The 27,366-nt window shown below is 45.2% G+C and overlaps 1 protein-coding gene across 2 annotated transcripts; it reads left to right on the top strand.

Moving 5' to 3' along the window:
• Positions 1-253: 253 nt before the first annotated feature.
• PLEK2 (pleckstrin 2) lies at positions 254-27,171 on the top strand. 2 transcript variants are annotated; one of them, XM_036218035.1, is made up of 9 exons: positions 254-348; positions 17,131-17,295; positions 18,274-18,455; positions 20,035-20,126; positions 20,428-20,615; positions 20,833-20,934; positions 22,448-22,531; positions 23,411-23,489; positions 24,248-27,171. In XM_036218035.1, exons 1-9 carry the CDS (start codon positions 313-315, stop codon positions 24,373-24,375), a joined length of 1,056 nt encoding a protein of 351 aa, XP_036073928.1. In that variant the 5' UTR covers positions 254-312; the 3' UTR covers positions 24,376-27,171. The 2 variants fall into 2 exon arrangements, with proteins under 2 accessions (XP_036073928.1, XP_015986752.2); XM_016131266.2 differs by lacking the exon at positions 254-348 and adding an exon at positions 8,458-8,615.
• The last annotated feature ends 195 nt before the right edge of the window (positions 27,172-27,366 follow it).

Below are 27,366 nucleotides of genomic sequence, written 5' to 3'. Positions count from 1 at the left end.
GTCACTACATTTCCTGCAGAATTCCATGATCTTGCCAATGGGCTCATAACACATATCTCTAAAAGTCTAACAGGTGAATGAGCCAATGGTTACAATTGTGCTTGTAAAGAGCCAACCCTCACTCGTCCAGACAGTCTCAAGCTCTCCTGCGCATTCCTGAGAGATGTTGTGTTACATCTCGGGCATCATCACTTCCTCTCCCCCATCGAGAAGCCCAGAAGAGAAAAAAAAACCCTGGCCTGAATGACTGGAGGCCTGAGTGTGACCTCAACAAGTCAACCCATTCACCCAACATGAATAATTTGAGCTGCTATGATGGGGCTTGATTTCCTCCTCTATAAAACGAAGGTTAGTCTACCTAAGCTCAGTCTGATAGTCCATGTATTCAGGGAGAGGGTGTCTGGGGCTGGGTAACAATGATCACTAACATTATCAGGAGTTATCTACCATGCACAGGTGCTACGTGATTTACATGGCTAACTAACCTCCTTTAATCCTCTCAGCAACTGTATGAGGCTCAGACAGTAGCACAGGGTCCTGTGATTGTCTTAACATTCCATTTAGTACTGGGCCCTGAAGATTATTCAGCCAGTCTTGGGTTTAAGGTCTCCCCTTTAGAGGAGCTGAACACTAACTCTTGTGATCCCTAACCAAAGGCATTCGCATCATCTGAAAGCTAATTAGAAATGCAGAGTCCCAGGCCTGGCACAGTCCCCAGAGTCAGATCTGCACTTTAAGATCATGTCTGGAGCCTGCCATCTCAATCACTGTTTGTCTGCTATTTTCTTCCATGTCTGCATTTACTAAAGACGAGTCCTTAATTGCATAGGAAAGACCTCAATGTCTGATCTTCAGGTGAAAGGGGATTCGCCCTGCTTGTGCGAGGTGGGCTTCTTGGGGCCCCAAATCCTAGAACAGCCATGGGAGCGCTAGCTAATTCAGACCTTGTGCCCACAGTGGGTCGGACTTGGCTGGGGATGAGGGCGGGGCAAGCAGATTTAAGGAGGCACGCTCTTTCAGGTGCTGACCCTGTACCTCCACCACTCTGAGAGCCCTGGTACCCTTGGGACGTCACAATTAGCTGAGGCTTGGGCCCACGGTGTTGCGTTGCCCTCTTAGGCCTGGGAATTTCTGGGCAGGTCAGCTTCTGTGCTGGGAATTCCCAACAAGAGGCTGATTGCTCAGAATCAGAATTTGATTCTCCCACCTTCTCTCGCCCTTTACCTCTCACTTATCTATAAATCCACAGCTCTGCGTTGGAGAATGCTGGGGCTGGTTTCACTCTCATTTCAACTCCAGGCAAACTGCTTCGCTTTGCAACAGATGGCCACGCCCATGGGCGCAGCTGGGGGCCTGGGGCTTGGGGCCCCTTTTGAATTTCTGAAGCCTTGCCATTCGAAGTGTAGCAAATGATTCCCCACCTTGAATCGCATTATCTATACTTCTAAATACATTTATATATTTATGTAATATTTAAAGCATTGCCCAAATTACCAAGAACACTGTATGTCCAATTCTTGGTAACAAATTCTAAATAACGCTCAATCCTAGATATTTCCTTTACACAACTAGTTGATCAAGTAACTATCACTTTCCCAGGTATCATTTTATGCAAAATGGTAAGATAAATTTTCTAGTTCTTTCGAATTTCTTTCCTGAGTGCTTTTAGAAATTCTTGCTTTCCTTCTGTGTATTCCTCTGCACTACACGACTCTGGACAGAAAAGGATTTGGGTGACGGAAGCTGATGAAGAAATAGTAAGAGAAAGAAAAAGCGTACTCTTAATTAAAAGTTCTTAGCGAAAATTAACATCTGAACATTGAAGCTCTCCAGTGTGCGAAGATGTGGAAACTGAACGCTTATACGCAGGGCTTCGTCGTGATGCTGGCGACTGAGGAGAAAAAAGTACAGTTTGTGCACATTTTCTGAGTGCTGGCAGGCGGCAGGGAGTGGGGCGGACAAAGCTAAGGTATTTAGTAGCTTTTACGCCAGCCTCAGGGTGCTGGTGGGCAGCCAGGCTGGAGATTAGTTGCTCACCTGAGTTCAGCTGGAGCCATTCGCATCACCTGGGAGAGGCAGGACTTGGGGGTGCAGGGGTAGGGGCAAGACCTAGTTGAGCCTCCACCTCAGCAAGGGAGCCGATCTTCAGCTGGCATCTATGGTGGTTGGCGTTGAAAGGACCCTTCCCAAGGAGACCTGAGGAGCTCCAGGATTCTCTAGGGCAGGGGTTCCTAGTACTGACTCACCTCCTGGGCTTTTTTCCCTACCTGGTGAGAGACGTAAAACAAGGATTTCTCAACCCAGGAAGCAGAATCTCCTGGAGATGGGCATAGTCCCTGTTCCTTTTGTATGAAATACCAAAAGGTACCCGTTCTGGCCAGATGTAGTCCTGCTTGGATGTGGCTTGGCAAGTGGATAGTGAACCTTCAGGTGAAAAAAAACATTCTCTCTCCTTGAGGAATGCAGCCCCGGGGCCGGGGGATGCCACTGGACTGCTGTGTGCCCTCTTTGTGCAGCATACAACCTGCATTGTGAGCAATGGCCCTGGGTGGGGCTGGGAAAAGCCCTGCAGGTGATTCTGATGACCAGCCAGGTGGGAGCCTCTGAGGCCTGGAGAGCAGATGTGACCACATGTGATCCTCATGGCCAGTGCATGGCCCTATGGCCACCGCCTTACTGCTGGGGTTCCTCAGACATTCCCAGGCCAAGGTTTTGCCCTTTTACCCACACAAAATAAGCAAAAAGAAAACCTAAGATCCAGGAGTAATATTTAGGGAAAAAAGTGAAAGGAGGAAGGATAAGGAAGGGGGAAGAAGAGGGGAGGGCCCTTATCTTTATTAAACAGGTCCAGCTCTGCCTGCTTGCACAGCTGAGTCATGCTATGCATCCTGCTCCGCCCCCACCGCTCCTGGCCATGAGACAGCTGCCAATGGGCATTTCTCCTTCAGGACTGGGTTCTGGTATTGGTAGGGAAGCAGTGAGTCTAGGCTGTCCCCTGCCAAAGGCTGGCTGAGCACCCTGGAGAGAGTGACAACCCTCTCAAGGTGTTCCGGCTTTTCTAGTGGAACAGGGAGTTGGGTTTTAGGATGTTAATGAGAGAGCACTTGACCCTTCCATGTCAGGGAGATGCTCCAAGTTGCATAGTTCTTCTGGCATTGCCCTGTAGTGTCCGTTATGGTGTAAAGGGGCAGCTGGGATGGAGAGATGTATGTATCAGTCAGGTTTCACAATTAGTTACACTATGGTAGCTAACAACCCTCCAAATCTCGGTGTTTACAACAAAAAGGCTTACTTCTTACATTGGCTGCAGCTCTCTTCCCACATCATCTTCATTCCCGGCCCCGGGCTGCAGGGGCAGACCCTATTTGGGCCATGCTGGGCTGTGGCACGGGAAAAGATCAGTGGAGGATCCAAGTGACAGTGCTTAAAGCTGCCACTAGGATATGTAGCTGATGTTCCATTGGTCTAAGCAAGTCGCACAACCCATCCCGAGTCTCTTGCATATGACCTGGGGGAGGAATGTATAATTCTATCACAAGGATCAGGCACAATCTTGCATCTACCATAGTGGGCCCCCTGTCTTAGGCTGAATGGATTCCTTCTAAGGAAGAGAGAGCATCCTTTGACCATAGAGAGAGTGTGAAGTAGTGAAAGAAAAACTGGGAATCGGACAGGTCTACATTTTAACCTGGACTCAGCCACACACTAGCTGTGTGATGTTGGCCAAATTATTTAATTTCTCTGAATCTTCATTGCCACCTACAGAATGCATATAATATCTAGTTCACAGGGAAATTTTGAGGATTAAGTGAGAGAAATTTGGAGGATTAAGTGAGATAGTGGTAGTATATGTTAAGTCTTAGCTGTATAGTAGGAACAAAGCGAATATTGACTCCCTACTCTACCTCCTGCCCAGCTTTCATATTTTATCCATAATAACATGGTAGGTACTTACTACCAATACCACTTCTACTAGCCTCACAGGGCTGGGATCAGATGGAACTGAGAAAATTCACTGTGCTCTTGCTGTGTGTCAGGCACTATACTACACAATTAACTTTTGTGATCTCATTTCTTTTGCTCAAAAACCCTATGAGGTAGGTACTATTATTTCCCCATTTTATAGATGATGAAAATAAGGATCAAAGAGGATAACCAAAGGTCGTGCAGTGGCAGAGGCAGGATTCGAACCCATGCTTTTGATTCCCTAACCCACTCTTTAGAGCAATGCGTCTCAAGAGTGATTTGTTTGGTACTGCTCTAAGACAAGATAAGAACAGAAATTGAGAGTAAGTTTAGGAAGTTATGGCAGCTAGGCGTTGCCACGACATTCAAATGCATGACTGAGGTCTTGTTTCATGGAACAGAATGTGGACCATTTTGAGTGGTGTAGAAGTCTGGTAGGTTTCCTGTAGTGGAGGTTTTGTTCATGCACAGTAGGACCACACAACTGTCCATGACTTAGGGAAATAAAAAATGCTGGTCTTCACTACAGGTGATGTGAGAAGCACTGCTCTGGAATACTGTGCTATATGTTGGTGAGCCTGCTGGTCAGCTGTGGCAGACTGAGATGATACAGTTGGCCCTCTGTATCTGCAGGTTCAGCATCTGCAATTCAACCAACCTTTGATCAAAAATATTATTTTAAAGATGTTACACTGCTGCTGATGTGTACTATGTACGTATGTATGCCTGCAATGGTTGTGTCTATACTGAACGAGTAGACTTTTCTTGTCATTATTTCCTAAACAATACAGTATAATAATGATTTACCTAGCATTTACCTTGTAGTAAGCATAAGAAGTAATCTAGAGATGATTTCAAATATATAGGAGGATATATGTAGGTTATATGAAAATACTACTTCATTATTTTATATAAGGGACTTGAATGTTCCAGAGTTCGGTATCTATAGGGGTATTGGAACCATGGATACAAAAGACGACTGTATTCCTGGTTAATCAAAACGATACGTTGCTTACACTGATGTGTGAGGCCTCGGAGCAGAGCCTGTGTATTACCCTTGGCACTTGACTGTGTTTTGTACACAGGATGTACTCAATAGAAGGTCCTGCTCCACTGAAAGGATAAATGAGTTGATGGATGAATGAATGGATGTGTTCCTGGCTATAACAGGGAAATGTGATGGGCTTAAGCAAAGCCATGAATTGAGCAAAATTCCAACTTTTCGGGCTGCCTGTATGTCTAACTCCCTCTTTTTGTCTCTGCCCAAGCTCTTGAGTACCTTGAGTACTCTTCTGGCTCTTCAGAACCGCCCCCCCCCCCCACATACACACCCTCCTTTTCCAGTGGGTGGTGCTTTACTTTGAGCTTCTCACTGTCCTTTTTCCCAGCAAGTTCTTAGTTCTGCATCTCCTCCAGGGGGAACTCCTCCATCTGTCTGACTCTTGGGGATTTCCTGGGATCCACCCTGACAGAGACAACACAGAGCATGCACGAATAGGATAGTCTCTGCTGATTATGATAAAATCAGCAAAGGTTTCTAGAAATACTGCACTTAATGCTAGTGTAGGTGCCTGAGACTGGCCTTATCATGTACTTCTGGTGATGGCATCTTGTGGTACATTTGTAGAGAGCAGTTTGGCAATATGTATCAAGAATTTTTTAAAAAATTGATACCCTTACCCTAAAATTATGCTCTAGACATTTATATGAAATTATCGGGGATGTGGCAAAATGTTTATGTACAGAAATATTTATCATAGCATCACTTACACAGTGAAACAGGAACTTCGACATAAATAGAAATGGTTACATACATTATAATACAGGCATGATAAAATACTATGCATCCTTTAAAGTTATATTTTTGAATCGTTTTTAATGATTTGATAAGATGCTTATTAGCTATTACCAGTGAAAAAAGGCAAGGTTCAAGACTTTAAAAATAAAATTTAATAAAAGTATACGTGCGTACAAAAATACTCATCTGTCTAGGAGATGGTATTTGAATGTTTTGACCCTTTTTGGTATTTTCTAAATTTTCCATAATGAGTACAAATTATTTTTATGATCAGAAAAAATCATCGTTTAAAGTTGTTTCCCGGTTTTGGAGACAGAGCCCTTTCTGACTACTGCCGGGGGCGTGTCCCTGCGTTCCTCGGAGCAAGCCTTGAAGCGCTTACACTTTAAGCCTACGTACTGGCCCTGGCTTTGCCATTAACTGGCTGTGGGACTATGGACAAGTCATTTTATTCATCTGGGTTTTGGGGGTCCTCATTTATAAAATGAAGAGTCTAGACTGGATGATTAAAGGGTTGGATTCTGATTCTCTGATGCTGATAAACTCACTGAGTCAAAGTATTCATTATGAATGGGCTTTGTGATTTACCTTTCTCCACTGTAAGTATCTTAAACAGGGGATTTTTATCTATAGCTAAAAGCTGGCTTTCTAATGGAATTTCACATCAGACTGTGAATCACCTACACCCGGACACTGACCTTATAGCTCTCAATGGCTCACATATCCTAGTCCTTATCTGGTCCTTCTGAAAGAGTCAGGTCTGAGAGGGAGAGAGGAGAGGTGTCTGCCTAGAAGAGCAAGACAATTTCTTGGGTCCTAAGTTTCCTTCTCTTCCCTGCTCCCTTCCCCCATCTCAGCTGTTCACTGCTGTCTGTCTGCTTCCTCTGTCTCCATCCTCTTCCCTGTGGTTGAGTCGGGCTTATGTCAGTGTGGTTTGCTGGTGGACTGGTGGCTCAGCCACCACAGTCAGGGGAGGAGGGGGTGTGACTCATGCCCCAGGTTCAGTGAGTCAGACTTGGGGTGGGCTGGATCAGGGTCTTCCCTAAGATGGGACCCAGGTTCTAAGTATGCAGAGGACTCAGCTCCTCCTGGTAGGAGTACCACCAAGAAAGAGAACCTATCTTTCTCCTTTTCCATTTCTGTGAACTCATTCAGGTGGCTCTCTTGCCAAAGAAAATGTCACCTCTTATAAGACTCAGAAGACTGTCTGGGTGAGGCCAAAACAACCTCTTGCCAATCGCCTCCTCCCCTGGCATCTGAAAAGAAGAAGAGTAAGAGACCATGGTTAGAGCCAAAGAGGATAAGAATTTTCCATTCCAATCTCTTGTGTCCTGGATTTGAGCTTGGCAAAATTTCAGAGCTCAGATTATTTTTCCCTCCTCTTCCTCACTCAAGACCTGAGATATAAGCCCATTCTCTCTGCCCTGGACTTAAAAATCTGAGCTTGGTGACCTTGGGCAAGTTATTTAACTGCTTCAAGTTTCAATTTCTTTGGCTGGAAAGAAAGGGATAATAAATTCACCTCACGGGGTTGTTGTGCATTAAATAAAACCTGGCACCCACTACAGGCCTGGCTTCAGAAGATCCTGAGCCCATGTTTATTCTGAAAGGGAGTGGAAGCCCCATTGCTTTTGGACTCACTGGGAGATCCCAAAGTCAGTCTGTGCAGAAGGCTGAATTGGGCTATTTCCAGGGCAAGAGGCGCCCAGGGTGGTTTAGGTGTAGATTCAGGCTGTTTCTGAAAGGTACAACTAGCTGGCCTTCCACAGCCTGGGGCATCTTCTCCCAATCTTGAGTCTTCTCTTCCCTTGTAGGCCTGAGGTGTTTCCCCTTGGTGATGAACCACCCTAATAGTATGCATCTCGCTGCAGTGCATATAATGAATAACAGGACTGTGTCCTAAGGATTACTAGACAGAATCGGTATTACACATTTTCTTTTGTTTCAGGCTCCAATATGTTGATCTAGTTGTGATTTAAAATGTTGGTATTTTGTTCATCGTGGGGTTTTTTTGCATTAATTTTAATTTTTAAAATATTGCATTAAAATGTTATTTATCTAAACTACTGAGTTCCTTGGCACTCCCTTAAATTTCGCCCCCAATAATGGAATCTTCAGTTCTAGCCTTTTTGGGGGAGGGCTATGTTTGGGGCGGGGGCAGAGGGCCCCTGCAGACTGTGCCAGCTTCCTTAACCCTGTGACAACTTTGCTAATGGGAACTTTTGTCTGCTCTCTCCAGAGGCTCGGGTAAATTTCCTAGCCTGGTTCCACCCCATTCACTCTTCCACCCGCATTTCCATTGAATTCAGAGATGACTCCAAATCCCTGAAATCCTTTTAGTTCCGTTTCATTCCGTAAGTATTACCCAAGGGCAATATACTAAGTGCCAGCCAGCCAGGCACCTGGTTCAGGCTGGGGAAGGAGGAAGATGGGCAAAAACCGTAATAGTAAAGCCGCGCAGAACGCACTGGGGATGGGGGGCACCTGGATGGGGCGCCCTGCCCAGAGAGATTGAGCCGGGCGGGGAAGGCTCCAGGAGGCGACATCAGGGCGGGACTCTAAGAGCTGGCAGACTCTGTACCCTGCGGACTCACCAGGGCGCCTTCGCGGGGGAGGAGGCACGTCAGAAATCCCGACCTGGCCCGACTTCCTGCCGGGGCGGCCGGGCGGCGTCGGCCCTGGACGCGGGCCAGGGAGGCGTCGCCCGCGCGGGGTCGGAGGCGCTTCCTGGGCGCAGCGGGCGCGGAGCAGCGGGCGGCGCGGGGACAACTCACCTGGCGGGCCTGCGGCCCGGCGCGCGGGCGGCGACATGGAGGACGGCGTGCTCAAGGAGGGCTTCCTCGTCAAGCGGGTGAGCGCGTCGGAGCATCTCCGGACTTTGCGCGCGGCGGGCGGCTGGGCGCGGGCTCCCCTGAGCAGGGCCCCCAGCCTGAGGCTCACCGCAGACCGGGCGGCCTGGGGTTCTGCTGGGCAGAGCTCATGTCGGTGGCGAGAGCCGGTGGACGGTGGTTGGAGGTCGGCTTCCAATAGAAAAGAGGGGCCAGGGCATAGGCAAGGAGGAGAATCCCGCTCGGCTGGTGCGTAAGGGGTGCAGGTGGTGGCTACCGACCGAAGTAGATACCGTAATTAAAATCTTATTAAAATATGAGGAGTATAGTATTTAAATATGGTGTATGAAAACAATGTAAATGTGCTCTGCCGATCACAGCGCCCATCCACGTAGGACATCCTCTCACACTCTCCACAGTAACCTGTGAGCAAGGAGGAAGCCTATGCTTCTTAAGCACTTACTGTGCACCAGCCCTGGACTTTGTCTCCCCAAACCTCCCAACAGTCCTACAGATGGTAGTACCACCTTACCCCCTTTCTCCAGGGAGCAAATAGAGCTCAAAGAGGTGAAGCAGCTTGCTCAGGACCTGGGTAGGTGATGGAGCAGATCAAACCCTCACAGGCCGACTCCAAACCCTTTTCTGTCCACCAGAGGATGGGTATCGTTATCACTCCATTACACAGGAGGAAAGGGCGTCAGAAAGATGAAATCGCTGGCCCGGACCCGCAGGGCTAGTAACAGCTGGGAGTGGCACCGCCATCCTCAGTCCTTCCCCATCACAGCAAGCAAGAGTCCAGACAGAGAGGGGACACACGGGATCAAGGAAGAAGATGAACCAAAGAGCAGGGGCAAGAGAAAGTTCGATATTTTAAAATTCTTTTAACATTGTTGTTCACACTTAGCATTTATGCTAACATAATAATAGCAGAGCATAAAACCTGGGGATGAGGCTTTTGGCTTTTGTTGAGTTTACGGCTTTGAGAGGGGAATGAATGAAGAGGGATGATGGGGCCCTCCCTTCCGTTGCCTCCTCTGGTGGCCAGATCAGCCCTACAGTCTCAAATCACTTACAAGTGGGTAAGTAACGTAGCCATGTTATGTTACACGTTGTTTGCTACAGGAGGGTGGGTGTGTTGTTTGCTTAAAATTTTAAGTAAGAGTAGTGCTGGGAGGCTGATGCCTGATCAAGGGTCAGACTGGATACAAACAGGTACAAAATTCCATACTGCTTCATGCTGCTGTGATTAAAGCAATAGGCTGGCGATAGGCTGGCCCTTCATGGTTTATGGAGGCAGCTGCACCTGGGAGAGACACCCTGCAGAGGAACTTTTGTGGTTTCCCACTTTCCTGCAGCTTCTGAGGTGAGAGAGACAGCGTGAGTTGGACGGGGGGTTTTGGTGGCTGTCGTTGATTGTTGGGATAGCTGGACTCGGGCTTTTACAGGCATTCCCTTTGTTCCCAGGGGTTACGTGCAAGATTCCCCACCACCGCTACGAATGTAGAGTCAGGATGAGACAGAAGGAAGGATGTGAGTTCTTTTCCAGACAGACTTCACAGTCCTGGGCGGCCGGCTCAGTGAGTCCAGGGTACAGAGAAATGAGCGCAGTCAACAGTTCTGACCCCCAAAACCCACAGAAGGGGCTTGACTGAAGTACCAAGAGCTCATTCTAGCCAAACCCAAAGACAGGAGTTTGGAGCCTGACCCAGAGGCAAGCGGAAGCCACACCCTTTCCTGAAAGGTGAGGGATGGGATTCCATGTCCCTGCCTACCGATCAATCTCAACTTTTTCTCTCCCCCATAGCCCCTTTCCTCCTGGGTGACAACAGCAGCCCCCGTGTTCCCTGGAGAAGCTGTAGGGCTGTGCACGGTATTCCAGAGATTTGGGAGAATTAAAGCTCAGAGGCAGGGCAAGGCTCAAGCTAGAAGCCCAGAATACAGAACAGTCATCACCGAGGGTGAAGCAGGAGACAACGGGCAGGGGCATGAAGGATTTGGCTCCTAATCCTGCCCAGACAAGAAAGACGCAGAGCTCCAGGCAAAAAAAAAAAAAAAAAAAAAAAAAAAAAAAAAAAAAAAACCCACGCAGAGCACTCACTTGGCCTGGCTTTAAAGTAGGGTGAGGGGGAAGGAAGCCAGGATCAGCGTGAGTACGACTGCTTTTCCTTAAGAAGAGGCGTTGCTGCCCCTTTCGCTCCTCGAATAGCACTCTGAGAAAATGACATGGCAATGTTAACATGCTTTGGCCTAGAAATTTCGTTTGTAGCACTCTATCCCAAGGAAACACCATAAAAAGTTTATGAACAAAGTGTTATTTGTATAGTAAAAAAAAAAAAAAAGGAAACTACCTATACATCCCCCCAAATAAGGAAATGACTAAGTAAATTATGCTTATTCAGATGTTAAAAATATTTATAATATTATAACTTAAAGAACACATATATAAAAGGTATAAGTAAGAAAAAATAGGCATAGAAGAAAAATGTCTGGAAGGAGTTCTGGAGGCTCGAAGGCTGAAATCAAGGGGCTGGCAGGGCCATGCTCTCCCTGAAACCTGTGGGGGAAAATCCTTTCTTGCCTCTTCTGCTTCAGGTATTTGCAGACTGAAAAGGAAAAACTCAGATTTTTCCTTCCTGTGTAGGGAGAAACCTAGTTCTTCCCTACTGTGCGTATGTGTGTGCATGTGTATATATTTATTCTATGAGTCTGCTTTACTTTTACGCAGAACACTTCACTTCTGATACTTTTGTTCACCAATTTGTGGTGGATTTTCCCCATGCCAAGCAATTTTCTGTGTGTAGGACACCAGCTGGGTGTCCTACAACTTAACTCAATTCTGACATTATGTACCCAGAGATAGTGTCAGACTCCACAGGGTAAGGCCTCAGCCCTACAAGACTGTCCAAGCTGTGCGCCCCCCCACCCCCACCCCACACACATACTTCAGACACTAGTCACAAGCTGGGGTTACCACCTGTGCTTGAGACCGAACGGTTATAGATGGCAGGTTCTCCCTCCTTGGGTTCGATTAATTTGCTAGAGCAACTCACAGAATTCGGAAACACTAATGTTTACCAGTTTGTTTAAGAGTACGGTATAGGATAGACAGCCAGATGGGAGCAGTGCACCAAGCAGGGTATGTGGGAAGTGAATCTTCTATGCCCGTTCGAGGGCACCACTCACCCCACACCTCCATGTGGTCGCCAACCTAGAAGCTCTCCAAATCCTGTGCTTTCGGTATGGAGGCTTCATCACAGAGGCATGATTGATCATTAATCCATGGTCGGCCCTTCTCCCCTCTCAAGAGAATGGGGGGCGGGGTTGAAAATTCCAAGCTTCTAATCATTGGCTTAGTTTTTCCAGTAATCAGCTCCCAACCAGGAGCCATCCAGCCCACCCAGAATCACCTCAGTAGAACAAAACACACTGATATCACCTGGGAAATTATAAGGGTTCAGGAGCTCTGTGTCATGAACTGGGGACAGAGACCATGTATGTATTTTCTTTTATCTCACACGGTCGATCCTTAGTCTTTCTTGCCTTGTAGAGGCATCACTTTGGTCTCTGCCTTCCTTGTCACATGACCACAATTTCTCTTCATATAAGGACACTGGTCATATTAGTGTTATTAGGGCTACTCTAATCCAGCATAACTTTATCTTAACCTGATTACATCTGCAAGGACCCTATTTCCAAATAAGATCACATTCACAGGTCCCAGGAGTTCAGACTTCCACATACTTTTTTACGGGACATAATTCAACAAGTACTATCTCTGCTTCTTCAGGGTTGTAGGGTCTTGGGCAAGACCTTTCGGGGCCTCAGTTTCCTCATCATTACAGTTAGGGAGTAGTATACGTTTTTCAAAGGGTCCCTCCAGCTGTCAAATTCGGCGCTTCTTAAACCCAGCCCTAGGCTTGCTGTCCCAGCTTATGGACTCTCCTCCTGCCCCTTAAAGGGGCTTTAGGGACTCCATGCTGCTCACTGATCGTGGTTCAGCTGGCTTCTGGCTCCAGCCAGCTGCTTACAGACAAGGAACCTGGAGAGGGAGGAAACCGCCCAGGAGGAGGGAGGCCTGGGGTCTCGTTCAGCTTGTACCACTGTGTTTTTGGCTTCTGACCCCCTTTGCCTGATGACTTTGGACCAGTCCCTTACACCCTGTGAGCATGGCATGGCTTATCTGTAGAGTGGGGATAATGATGCTCTCTTTTCCATTTTGTGGATTCTTACAGCAGCCTCCCCTGAGCTGCCCACTCCAGTCTGGCCCACTTCATTTAGCCATTCCGCCACAGTGTGGTCAGGGAATTATTTTGAACATGAGAACTTAAGCTTGTCATCTTTCTGCTTCAAAGTCTTTAAGGACTTCCCTCTGGCCAGAGATAAATATCAAACTCTACAACGAGGAACCTGATGCCGTCTGGGCCCCCACCACTCCGAAGCCCCAGCCCTTCTCCACAGCCTCTGAGTCTTATCTGTATAGAACTATTTGCAGTTTTCCCGAAGCAGTGTTATGTCCTCCCTTCCATGCCTTTTTAACCAGGCCAACTCCACACAACCTCCAGTATTGGGCTCCTCAGAGCCTACGTAACTCCACTCCAACCCCTATTGAGCTCCCTCCTCCTCTGAATGTCTTGGGGTTTGCATCATGCCCTGTATTAGTTGTCTATTGTGGTATAACAATCATCCCAAAGCGTAATGTCTTAAAACAACAAACATTTATTATCTCATACAGTTTCTGAGGGTCAGGCATCGAGGAACAGCTCAGCTGCAAGATTCTGGTTCAGAGACTCTCATGTGATTGTAGCCAAAATGTTGCCCAGTGTGGCAGTTGCCTGAAGGCTTGGATGGGGGCTGGAGGTCTCTGTTCCTTACTTCTCTGTAGGGGCTGCTCATGATGTGGCAGCTTGCTTTTCCCTGAGTGCACGACTGGGGAAAAAAGAGAGAGAGCTCCCGCTCCACCCACTCCCACCTCCACCGCCTGCCCCAAGACTGAAGCCGCAGAGTCTTTTAGAATATATTGTCAAAACTAATAAGCAATCGCTCTTCCCATATTCTCATGATCACACCAATCCTTTTACACGTGGGAAGAGACTACACAGGGTGTGAATACCAGAAGGTGGTGATCATGGGAGGCCCCATCAATCACCTGTCCTGGAATTTACCGATGGGGTGGGGGTCGTCATCTGTCTCCTCCACTGTCTTGGGTCAGACTCTGGTTTGTTTTTTCTCCCTGCTGCTGGGACAGTGCCTGGTGCAGTAGTATTTAGTCATTGAATATTAAATGAGTAGATAAATGAATGAATGATTTCCCTAATCATCTCATCAGGATTTTTGTTTATTTGAATTTGAATTTATTTTCCATTATGACAATAATAGGTGCATATTATTTTTAAAAACTAGAAAAATACTCAAGGGCAGAAAATGAAAAATAAATTTCCATTCTTATTGTGCCATATCCAGTCTTAGTCCCTACAGGTGACAACTATTAACATTTCTAGGGTATCCTTCCAAAAACTTTTGAAAATAACCACTAAGTTATTTTTAGATATCACATAAAGAAATAAAAGTAAAAGTGCTTTTCCTATGTCAAAGACTGTTGCCACTGTGATTCTTGGTGGCCCAGACTTCTGGGTCTGACCCTAGGGATCCCGCCAGTGGCTTCTCCTTATCGTCTGTTAGGACCAGAATCCTTCCACTGCAGCCATACTGGGTACCATGTTGTTATATGTTAGAATATTTTGCATTTTTTTTTTTTTTTACTGTTATCAGCCATGATCTTTTAAGTGTCTCAATACATAAACTCTTTTCCACAGTCTGGATTATTTATTTAGCGCAGGTCCCTGGAAGTGGAATTATTGGGTCAAAGAATTTGAACCTTTTTATAAGGCTCACCAGTTGCCTTGAGTTTTCTACCTGCATAGCAAATCCTTTCTCATCAACCTTTCTTCTCAGACCTCCCTCCTTTGCCAGCAGGCAGGATTCTTAGTTGCTCATAACATAGTGTACTCTAGTGAGTTTGAAGAGAAAGAATTTCATGGAGAATAATAAATATTAAGTAACTCGGGAATATTTGGAAAGGCTGGAGAACGGATGCTATATAGCCAGGGACGATGCAGCCAAACAAAAATACCCGATAGCACTATCAGATATTTCTAGTGGAAGCATCACAGCTGATGCTGCCACTGGTGCCTGTTAACTCTGAGGCTGGGTATCGGAACAGAAGAACCTGTTCTTCCACCACCGTCCTTGCCAAAAATTCCTGTTTCCCTAGGCTTGGTTGCTGCCAAACAGGCATCAATGCAGCATGCCTGGGACTGGCAGCAACTTGGTCACCTGTATGTTTCCTTTGTGCCAGAGATTCTGGGAAATGGAGCATTTTGTCCGGGAAAATACATTATCTTCATATTGGTTTGTTCTGTCAATATCTGTTCTCCCTAACATCTCCAGGCCCCTTTCCCCTTTCCCTGTTGAGTTAGTTTGCTAGGGCTGTCATAACAAAGTACCACAGACAGGATGGCTTACACAACAGAGATTTATCTTCTCACAGTTCTAGAGGCCAGAGTCCAAGATCAAGGTGTCAGGTTTGGTTTCTTCTGAGGCCTCTCTCCTAGGCCTGCATGCAGCCACTATCTTGCTGTGTGTTTATGTGGTCTTTCCATTTTGCATGTGGTTCCCTGCTGTGTACCCAAATTTCCTTTTCTTATAAGGCCCAGTCACATTGGATTAGGGCCCACTTAATAACCTCATTTTAATCTAATCACCTCTTTAAAGGCTCGCTTTCCAAACACATTCACATCTTGAGGTGGTGTGGGGTTAGGGTTTCAACATATGATTGGCGGGGCAGGGGGGTGGGGTGGGCGGCGGGAAGCTATCAATTGTCATATTATATGTGGTTTCTAAGTACAGGACAGAGTGAAGACAGCAAAACCGTAAAATTCAACTTGATTACATAAGTACTGTCATGTGCACAGCTTGGTCACCATGTAGCATGATGACACTTAGAGATATTAATAAATTCCTGTCAGATTAACTGTTAAGAGTTCTATTTAGTTGCCACAGTAAATTCTGTTTGGGCGCGGGCCAATAGAAGTCATCTCCTTACAACTCTTGGTTCCCTAGCAGCACTCGGTACACACTGAGCAAGGAGCAGAATCACAGCGCTGTGGATGTGAGAGCCGAAGAGTCCTTTGGAATGAATAGATGCTACGTGAGGAAATGAGTGAACTGGGGAAACGGAAACTCTCTTGGTTAGAATCTAGCCCGAGGTGGTCTCTGGTCGGGGAAATACGCCGAGGAAGTTGCTTTCATGAGTGTGAAGTAAACCCATTCCCTTTTAATTCCTCGGCAGACATTCCCCACCATCTGTTGGTCTGTTCTAGAAACAGGCTCTCTGCCTTCACCTGATTTTTCTACCCATTAGCTCTCTGATCTACCTAAGAGCCCCCAAAACTATCCTGCCTTTTAGGCCTTCTGCATTAGGCTGGGTAAGTCTGTTCATGCCCATAGCACTGGTAGAACGTGTGGGAATTCGACTTTAGAAATTGCCTACATCCTTTGACTAGTAGTATTCTTCCTAGGAATATATCCTAAGGAAAAAATTCCAAGATGATGCAGTTCAAAATTTATGTGCCAGGGTATTCATTGCACAATTCTTTATAGTAGTGAAAAAATGAAATAACCTCAGTTATAAACAACAGGAGACGGACAAGTAAATGATGCATCCACTTATTGGCCATTAAAAAACATGTTTTAAAGAAATTTAGTAGTATGAGAAGATGCTCAGCAAAGCTCAACAAAACGAAACTAGAAAATAAAAGTATATGTAATATGGTTCTAATTAAAAAAAAAAAACTAGAAAGGAAAAACTGAAAGGAAAAAAGACTGGAAGAAATACAAAATGTTAACAATGGCTGTCTCCTAGTAGTAGGATTTTCTGTTCTGTATATTTTGAGTGTCTTTCAAGGTTTATAACCAGAAAAAAGGCCAAATGGGTACAAGAAGGCCAATGCCAAAGGTCTTTGTTGTATAATCAAATAAGACTATAAAGAGATTCAGACAAAGATAATATTTTCTTTACGAAAATAAAACATGATTCTGAACTGGATCCTTTGACCATTATAGACGTTATTGGGACCATTGGTGAAAGGGATTTGTAGAATAGCTGAAAACAATATATTAATGTAAATTTCCTGATGTTGGTGGTTGTATTGTGATTATGTTGGAAATATATATATATTTTTTTGTAGGAGATACGCAATGAAATTTTTAAGAAGTGATGGAACAGCATGTTAAAAATGTACTCTCGAATGGTTCTGTAAAAAAAGTTCTTCATACTATTTTTCAACTTCTCTCTGAATTAAAGTTATTTCAAAATAAAAAAATAAATAAAATTAAGCTAAGAAAAATAATGCTGTTCCCCCTTGTTGGAGGGTCAGTTCCATGGCACAGGCTAGCTACCTGTGCCATGGGACACCTCTCCCTGAACACGATGACGTCCCTTTGGCCACCTAAGCCCAGGGCTTTCCTGCCTGTCCTCAGGGTCACATTGTCCACAACTGGAAGGTGCGATGGTTCATCCTCCAGCAGAACACGCTGCTGTACTACAAGCTCGAGGGGGGTCGGAAGGTGACCCCTCCCAAGGGACGGATCCTTCTGGATGGCTGCACCATCATCTGCCCCTGCTTGGAGTACGAAAACCGACCCGTAAGTGAAGGCCCTGGCTCCCCGGCTCCTCCCTGTCACAGACCCTTCCACCTCTGACCTCTTTGGTGAAGGTGTTGGGTGTAATGGGAAGAGCTGAGTCATGGTTGAAAAACCTAGCTCAAATCCTGGCTGTGCCATGTACCTGGTAGGTGACCTTGGGCAAATAATCGAACCTTTCTGAGCCTTAGCTCTTCATTGATAAAATGGAATGGAATAATGACACCTGACTATCTCTCATGACTGTGATGAGGGTCATGAAGGTAATGGTCTTTGAAAACACTATAAGCCAGAAGACACTACACAATTGTGAATAATACTGCTGTCTTGGGGTTCAATATGATGGCTTTCATCCTCAAAATGTACATATTACAAAAGTCAGGGGCAGGTTCAACCCTACCATTGAAAAAGTATCAGACTCAATCATTTATCGGGATTCCTTTGTGTGCCAAGAAATTTGCTAGGCTTGAAAAAGTCAAGGAAGAAAATGGTAAGATTGCTTCTTCTTGAGTTAATAACCTTATTATGAAAGTAGTGGTTAATTGAAAAATATTCAGCATTCCAAATGTTGGCACAAACATTATTAGCCATAGAGAACACTGCATTCCTAAAGGGGAGGAAGATGTCGCTATAGGCTGAGTCAGGTTTAGCTTTGTGAGGAATAGATTTGGGCAAAGATCTAAAAGAAGAGAGAGGCAGACTTTCCAGACAGGTGGAAGGTCTTGCATAAAGGTAAGGGGCAATGAGGACGGCCAGTGTGGGCAAAGGGGAATGCTCACAAGGGAGCGGTGGGAGAACGGCTGAGGCTGGACGGAGGTCATGCGGAGCCACTGAAGGTTTTGAGTGAGAGAATGCACAGAGGACAGCTCTCTTAGGAAGACCGAAGTGAGGAGTGAAGCTCAGTTTCTATAAGGTTACTAGATCCATAAAGAAGATATTTTACCTCTAAGTGCTGGTCTGACTGACTGTCTCTTCTCACAGCTGCTTATTAAGCTGAAGACTCGAACATCCACAGAATACTTCCTGGAGGCCTGTTCTCGAGAGGAGAGGGATGCCTGGGCCTTTGAGATAACAGGGGCTATTCACGCCGGGCAGCCAGGGAAGGTCCAGCAACTCCACGTATTGAAAAATTCCTTCAAGCTGCCCCCTCACATCAGCCTGCAGTGAGTCCCTGGCCCCTTGTCCTTCTCTCTTCCCAGCTTTGCTGTGGCCTCTTCTGTCTGTGTGCAGTGAGGAGGTGGGCTCTGCTGTTGCTACACAGGCCTGACTGGTACCGCCATCGTGCTTCAGGGTCTTCTGCTATCACTGTCCTGTTTGTATTATTTTCTCTGCCTGGGGATGGCTCTGCCTACCTGCCCTGCTCCTTTGTAACCTCTTGGGCCCTCTGTTGCTTCTGCCCATCTCAGTGTCTTGAGACTCTCCGTCAGTTTCAGTCAGGGGGCTCAGGGCTATGTCATGGCTCCTCAAGAATATTCACCAAGTCATGGGTCTTGTTTACATACAACCTCATGGCAAAAATAAAGTGTTCTGGTAGCAGTTGCATTCTTGCCCTGTAGTGGTCTGTCTTTTTCTTTTTTCTTTCCTTTTCTTTTTTCTTTTCTTTTTTTTCTTTTCTTTTTTTAGAGGAGAGAGAGAGAGGAGAGAGAGAGAGAGAGGAGAAGAAAAAAAGAAGGAAGATGAGGAGGAGAGGGAGGGAAGGAGAAGGAGGAAGGAAGGAAGGCTCTCTTCCTTCTTCCTCCCTGAAGGAGAAAGCTTCTCTTCTCCTTCTCTCTCCTTCTCTCGACTTCCTCTTCTCTTCTCTTCTCCTCTCCTCTTCTCTTCTTCTTTTCTCTTCTCTTCTCTCTTATTATTCTTTTACTTTCTTACTTTCGTCTCTTCGTCTTCTTATCTTATTATCTTCTTCTTTCTCTCTCTCTCTCTCTCTCTCTCTCTCTCTCTCTCTCTCTCTCTCTCTCTCTCTCTCTCTCTCTCTCCCTCTCCTTGAAATACTTGTTTAGTGCCTATTGCATGTCCTATACTGCACTAGATGCTCAGGAGAGGAAAATGGGAATAAACAAGGTCACGTCTCAGGGACTTTCTGACCCAAGTACATAAATAGAAAATGAGAAAAGATCTTCCATTGGTATCAGGAATCATCCCACAGAACAGAAGGAAAGCAGGTCAGTGGTGGAGGTGAGACTATAAAGTAGAGATGTACAAAAGGAGTTCCCACCATGGAAACTTGCAACAGTCCTTCTACAGGAAACACCCCTAACCTCCCAGGCAGCAGAAGTGTTATACCCATCAAAGATGCAATGCGAGTCCATTCTTGATCATTCATCTAGGGCACTGCTAAACCATGGGGGGTTCAGGGAAGAGCAGCAGCAGATAAGAGTGGATTCAAGTGATGGATGACTTTGAGAAGTAGCTGGAGGAGTTCGGACTTTATGCAGTAGATCATAGAGAATCATTACTGTACATTCTTTTGTTTTGAAATTAAAAGTCACAGCTCTTTAGTTTTATTGCAAAAGCAATACCTGTCTAGTATAAAAATATTAGAATATTTAGATGAGCAAGGAGAAAAGAAATGATCTAAAACACTACTTCTCAAATTCTGACACATAATGGAATGCCCCTCTTTCTTTGTGATGTGTATAGCACTGTTTGCCACTTGCTTAATACCCTTAGCAGTGACCTATGGATGCTTTCTCATGCCTGTCAGTGGCACAAAGGTCTCCTCTCCTTTGCCTTCCTTCCATGTAGTCGCATCGTGGACAAGATGCACGACAGTGGCAGTGGAATCCGGCCAAGCCCTAACATGGAGCAGGGAAGCACCTACAAAAAGACCTTCATAGGTGAGCCTCCCCTCCTGGGGGCGGGGCCAGGCTGTGGAAACCTGGGGCATGGGGATCTGGGACTCAGCCATGCTTGACAAGCTTGTGTTGAGGCCAGAGCTGCCTGCAACAGGCTGGCCTGAGATGGCCACATGTGGGTGCAGGCACAGCTCCGAGCAGCTGGTGTGGCCTTCAGTCTGTTCTTGGACAGAGCCCCAAGGCTGCCCAGGAGGTCAAGGTCAATGTGGTCATAGCCAGGAACCACCAAGGAGGCTGGTCTATAGTCTGTCATCTAATTGATGTTGTTGTTGCCCTGATGCAGGTTCCTCCCTGGTGGACTGGCTTATCTCGAACAACTTTGCAGTCAACCGTCTGGAGGCTGTGACTCTGGCCTCCATGCTCATGGAGGAGAACTTCCTTAGGCCCGTAGGTGCCCGAAGCGTGGGAGCCATTCGCTCTGGGGATCTGGCCGAACAGTTCCTGGATGACTCCACAGCCCTGTATACTTTTGTAAGTTATGGAGTGTGTTCCTCCTGTCATCAGGGCAGAGGGAAGGAAGACAGGGGATCCATAGTCATGGGCGAGAGGCCTAGGATTTAGGGGACAGCTTTACTGCAGCTGGTGTGGGTTTCCATATTGAGGATTTTCCTTTCCCCTGGGGTAGCTCCCATCACCTGGAACTGGGACTTTTTGTAACAGAGCCCTGCTCTCTCCTTCCCACTTGTAGGCTGAGAGCTACAAGAAGAAGACAAGTCCCAAGGAAGAAATAAGTCTCAGCACCATGGAGTTAAGTGGCACGGTGATAAAACAAGGCTATCTGGCCAAGCAGGTATGGCTTCCTTGGAGCAGGGACGAGATGGCCAGTTCTCAAACTCAGGCGAGGCAGGAATGCTCCCAAAAGGGTGGGAAGGCCTGAGATTGCTAGAGGGCACCAGTTATCAGCAGAATCAGCTAAAGTAGGAGCCCAGAGGCAGCCACAGGGAGTCAGTTAAGGGGCAGGCATGTGCCACGCCCCCTTCTCTCTCTCTCTCTCTCTCTCTCTCTCTCACACACACACACATACACACACACACACACACACAGTGTCCCAGACACAGGGGTGTCTGGGAAAAGGTACAAGTAATCATCCCAACATTACAACACAGTGTCTGTGTCACTGCCCAGTTCAGGTCTATTTACAAGGGCATTGCCTACTGGGTTGGAGTTGTGCATTTGTTGGGCTTCTGTTCCCTGAGGCTTCCTGAGGTTTCTGTCTTCTCTTGTGGGACTCTGCATGCCCCCCCGCCCCAATATGTTTTCCGAACAAAAAATAAGTATTTTTCTCCACCTACTTCAATAGGTTGAAGATGAAATTCTGCAGTGTAATCTCAGTGTTTAAACACTGACCGTGGCCACCACTCCTAACCATGTTTGGGAGAGCAGCCACGTTAAAGGGGAGACAACCATGTCACAGTCACGCCTGCAGCATTTCTGCCTGGGGGTGACAAAAAGGCTATTCTGTGAACAAAATCACCACGTCCCGCACACGAAGTGTAAGCATACCTTCTGCACACCCCTCGCGTTCGTGCGCATCCAATGCACTGTGAGAACGTGCATGTCTATAAAATGGACCCGAGGGCTGCTCAGCACCACTCCCATGTCGGGATCACCGTCGGCTCCTAGGTTATTCACCGTCCAGGAAACCGCCTGATGGGAGTCGAGCGAGGAGGGGAGATGGAGAGGGCCCTGGAAGACCACGAGGAGTGCGTGGGAGGCAATTGGGGTTTCCACACTGGTGGGCTAAGGAAGGTTTGTGATCTAGGGGGTGATGCCAAAGAGAGTCATACACTCATCAATATCTTACACATTTAGGTTTTAACATATAATTGATCATTTCTTACTGTTTTTCTGATGCAATTGTTAAAGTGGTTTTTACTGTAAATGTGTGCACAAATGTACAGGCAACTGTTGGTTTGTTTTTGGACTAAGCTGACACTTAAAAAGTTGGTGCCCCTGGGTTCAAGTTTGCCTGTGAGCTCTCAGTCCAGGTGACACCTGCTGCCTCTCTGTCTTCCTTGTGCCCTGAGTGGTGTCCAGGTAATGCTCCTCCTCTCCTTCAGCGCTGACCCTCTTTGGCTCTGTCAACTCCACTAAATGTGACAGTGTTTTTGCTCAAGTGTCACTGACTGAGCAGGGAAGTAAGCCCACGACACATCGCTTCAATCCTTAGGTCCCCGGCGGGCTCTTAGAAAGTAGTCTCAGGGGAACAGGCTAGCTTAAAGGTTTGGTATTCGATGCAAGGAAGTGGGAAGAAGAGAATAAGAGTCGTCATCAATAATCCTTGAACCCTTTCTTTGCCTCAGGGCCATAAGAGGAAAAACTGGAAGGTTCGGCGCTTTGTTCTGAGGAAGGACCCAGCTTTCCTGCATTACTATGACCCTTCCAAAGTGAGTGCCCCACGCTTACTCTGTAACTGTGTGTGAGGCTTCCAGACACTTCTCTCCGAGCATAGCAAGCAGCTGGTTCCACCTCCTTTCTCTCAGCATTCCTATTGTAACTTCCACCACGTTATGTCTTCCCTTCCACAATCCAGGCTACCCTTAACTGTATGATCACCCCTTTCTTTCATTACATCGTTGCCTACTCAGTGGGTCTTCATTATTTTGAGAGGAAAAACATCTTTTAGTTTCGCCGAAGCTTGCCGTGTGGCTAAGAAGGGTGAAGTGGGCTGATAATTAGACTCCTAACTGATGCTTCCCAGGGCCTTCTCCCCTTTCTATCCACAGATCCCATGGATTCTGCCTCCTCAGCCTCTTGTTTTGCAAAATTGCTTTTATTATATAACATTTAAGCCATAATTTTCTTCTAATTGGTCAAAGAATCGCTATTCTGAGTTTCAGATAAGTATTACTGGATGCTGAGTCAATCTAATTCCAGTCAAAAGAAAAGAGAAATGGCCTTTTAGTCAGCCCATTCAGCCTTGTCTTGGGAGATGTCTGATTCTCACCCATTTTTTGAGAGTGAAGACCGGCAGTTCCTCCCTCACCAAGGTTAAGTCAGGAACCCTCGCCCTGAGCTGAGACTGTGAAAGAGCCTGGAGGGGTGTGGCGCTGCTGCTGCTGGCTGTGAAATGAAGACGCCCCAACTTCTTTACTGGTGCATATAACTTGGCCACGTGATGTCCAAGTTCAGCCTCACCTTCTATTACAAATGATTCTCACTGACTTTTCTGGCTGGCGTGACCGAGGGTGATTATAGGCAAGAGTGCAACTCTTCCCTTTTGTGCGTTCGCACAGTTCCTAAACAGGTCTTTTTTTCCTCTGCAGGAAGAAAACCGGCCAGTGGGTGGGTTTTCTCTTCGTGGTTCACTCGTGTCTGCTCTGGAGGATAATGGTGTGCCTACGGGTAAGGTGCAACTTCGGCCCCAGCCCCAAGGACTCAGGAGCCTCCCTCCCACTCTCTCAATAGTGCTCTTGATGAAGCACTGAACTCTGGGAGCTGAGTAGGGCTTTCTCAATGAGACGATGAATGGAGTGAGTTTTGAAGCCAATTTCAGAATTAGAGAAAAGAGCATGTGAGGTGCTCTTAGTGTAACGATACAACTAACTAATCCTTGTCTTTAATATTCTTTCCCCTCAATTTCTATACTTACTGGCCCATAAGCTTCCACCTAAGAATAATCGCTTACACAGTGTTTAAGGGTTAGCAACACACTTGAGTATCTATTATCGCACTAATTTCAAAATAGCCAGGTAGGATAGAAAGACACTATTATACCCAATTTATGGATGTGGAAATTGAAGTTCAAGGGACTTAAACAATTTAAAATCAAATCCCAAGCCTGGGCCTTCTTTTAACATAAACATACTGGATTATTTGATGTGAATGAAATTATAGATCTATGGTTAGCACAGTGGGCAGGCCAAGAGGGCTTCCAAGAATGTCCAGCCATATCATTTGCAGGCCTGAAGGTACAGGCGAGGGAGAGAATAGAAGGGAGGAAAAGAGGAAGGCATGCATCAGGTAGGATTCCTGACCATCTATACTTGTATTTAAGAAACACTTCATTATTTGTTTTTGTCTGTGTCTCAGTTGACTTTCAGCCAGTTTCAGTTGGAAGCAGACATGGATATTCATTTACTTTTTTTTTTTTTCCTCCCTAGGGGTAAAAGGGAATGTCCAGGGAAATCTCTTCAAAGTGATTACTAAGGATGACATACACTATTATATCCAGGCCAGCAGCAGGGCTGAGCGAGCCGAGTGGATTGAAGCCATCAAAAAGCTAACGTGACAAGGATCCTAAGGGCACAGGACCAGGATTCTTCTCTCCTACCAGATGACAGACAGGATTTCCTGGAAAAATGAGTGTTAAAACTTCTTTGTGTATTTTGTACTGCTTTCAAGTGTGGCTGGTGAAAAAGTTCCTTAGGTTATATTCGGCAGTGGTGCTATTTCCTTCCCCCACCTTCATGTTAACTACCTGGAAATCCTAGAACAGCCATTAGGTGTCAGCATCTGGACTTTCACCCATCATCACAGCCAGCCATTCATTCCTAAGGCACCAAAGTAGGTTTCCCTTGTTCTAACACTAACTAGCTATATTGTAAGACTAAGATGTTAGTCTCTTGGCAGCTCTCTCTGAAAATGCTGCAGCAACTCTTTAACTCTCAGGAATTAATAAAAATTGACATTTCTATTAGATTTCCCATACAAAGCTTTACAGTTTTCAAAGGTTTCTCACGCTTGAGGCTATAAAAATTATACAAGCTGATTAGGAAGATATCTCAAGTAATCTCTGTTACTAAGACATGCTTTATCTTAAAGTGGGGATGGTGGCAAAATTTTGGTCGGAAAATATTGTTTTGCTTTGAAAAATGAGCTCGTATAAGTATTATACATCATAGAAAAAAACAGACTCAGTTGGAGATTAGTCACATGTACCAAAAAAAAAAAAAAAAAAAGCTTTACTATGGAAAATAGCATTTAGAAAGAGACAGAGCAGGAGCTTGCTAAAGGATAGAGATATATGTAAATGGCAAGAGTTAAATAAAGGTATGAAATTTTGGTTTGAAAGTGAACATTAACTGAGACAAATAGGTACCAAGAAGTTTCACCAGTTAATGTGAAGTAGTGAAAAGTCTGTATCATACAGTATCTTTAAAAACATTTTTATTTCAAGTTTATACAGTAATCTGGCACAGGCTACTGCCAGCATTCTTCCTAAGTACAAGAGCTTAGACTTCCTTTAATGAATAGACATGTAACTTACATTTAAGGAGAATAGGTTAATTCCTTAAGTAAAAATTTGTCCTTAGTTCGAACTGTCCCCTTAACCTCATCTAGGATACCTGACCTGAATGACCAGGAATTCCAAGATAATGAGGTTCTACTTCTTTCCTTACATTGTAAGAGATTGACTTTAAAATAGTTGTTTTCCATTTGGCATTTTACCAAGGTCTAATGTCCCTGGAATTAGTTTCTTTATTGCTTTTTGAATCTCAACAGGCGTTTATCTGAATTCAACTACATTTGGTTTGATGGCTTCTTGACTCCAAATTGGCACAACTGCACCCCACTCTATATGATATCTCGGAATCCTCATGCACTGAAAAGTAGATGATCACCTTGAGGCAAATCAGGGAACCCTTGCCAAGGTACTAGCATTTGAATTTTTAAGAATCCCAAACCATTTTAATTCAATTGTTCTTAATGTAAAAGTAGCTAAATCAAGAATGTTTGAAAGTATGGCAGCAGAGTATAACAGTACTGCTTTGCATTACACAATGCTTAGTGTCTTTGTGGGTTCCTGCTAAGTGTTTGTGCATTACCCATGTTAAGTATTGGTTTGTCTTGCTAGAAAAACATCAAAAATGATTTGAATGTTCATGTGTTTTGTCAGCCATTTTCAAAACCCAAGCTACTGCTAATGTTCAGTTAGAGTTGATAACTACTTCACCTCAAATGCAGAATGGGGAGTTGATGAAATTGTCAATTTTTAATGAAGAGGCTTTGGGGGAAGAGAGCCAAGATTTGGATAAACTGGTCAATTCTTTGCCAACCTATTCCTCAAGTTATTGGGAGCTGGGTGTGTATCTTATTCTCATATTGTGAAGTGAAGTGATACTTTTAGGTCAGCAGGGCATAGGTATGCTTTGAGTTTAGTTAGCTCTCCCCTTCATGGTATCACTGAGGTGTTGCTCTTTTCTCTGGCAAGGGTCATGAATTTGCAGAATGGAATGGAGTGAAAGGCCTGCATGGGATAAAATCACTCACCATGAAGGCCACCAGTATTTCTCAAGTTATGGCTTTTGATGTATAAAATATTCAGTTAACAAAAAATTTACTCCCCCAGCCTAAAACATTTAAGGAGCACTCGTTATATATTTAGATGGCATCTTGATACTGTGAGCTTTATAGACTTGGTTTTTGACTCCTTAAAAAGACCAAGGTGAAAATTATCTGCAAATTTTGAGTATACTGTTTTCCTCTAAACATTCCCTGTGTGGCATGCTTGCTAGCAATCATGGCTCCCTTGTGGAAATGGCCGTATGAGGTCAGATTTTAGATTTAAAAAGCTAGTAAAGGCTGCTAAATTAAACAAAGGGACAACCTTCACATATGACACAAATTGTCCCACCAACACACTCTTCTACTTTCCAGTCCCTTTAATATTGACTAAAGTAAGGTTTAATTTCCTATTTAAATAGCTATTCTTAGGAATAATTAATAAAATTATATCTAGTACCTCAAGTAGCCTAAAAGATTAAATCTACGAAGACCAAAGACTTTCTACACCCTGGCTACTGCAGCTGTAACTTCAAACCATGTGTTTTATCTATGAATTTTACTTACCTTTATAATATTTATTTACCTTTAAATTTATATACCTTTAAAGTAATTAGTTCTTAAAGATAAAAATAAGGGAAATGTAGAAAAATTATTGTTGTGTTCAATCAGATCCCTAGTCTGTTCTAAAGAGAACTGAAGCTCTGGGTGGCACCTAGTGAATATTTTAATGGGAAAAAAAATCAAAAGTTGGACAGTGATACTCAAAACAACTATAGTAAAACAGCAGCATCTTTAAAAACAAAAACAAAAACAAAACTTTACCACCCTGAATTACAAACTCAAGGGAAGCAGCTTAGTACACCAACTCAGTAGGACCAGTGTGATAAATTCTCCTCATGGATGTTGTCATCAGTCTCAAACAGGTAAAAGGCACACAATCAATTCTTTAATTGCATTTTAAGGCTTTTTTCCCTTAAGAGCCAACTTTCACTGG

This window comes from Rousettus aegyptiacus, unplaced genomic scaffold (genome assembly GCF_014176215.1).
Source record: "Rousettus aegyptiacus isolate mRouAeg1 unplaced genomic scaffold, mRouAeg1.p scaffold_m13_p_3, whole genome shotgun sequence".
NCBI classification, from domain to species: domain Eukaryota; kingdom Metazoa; phylum Chordata; class Mammalia; order Chiroptera; family Pteropodidae; genus Rousettus; species Rousettus aegyptiacus.
This window is presented reverse-complemented; position numbering and strand designations above follow the sequence as displayed.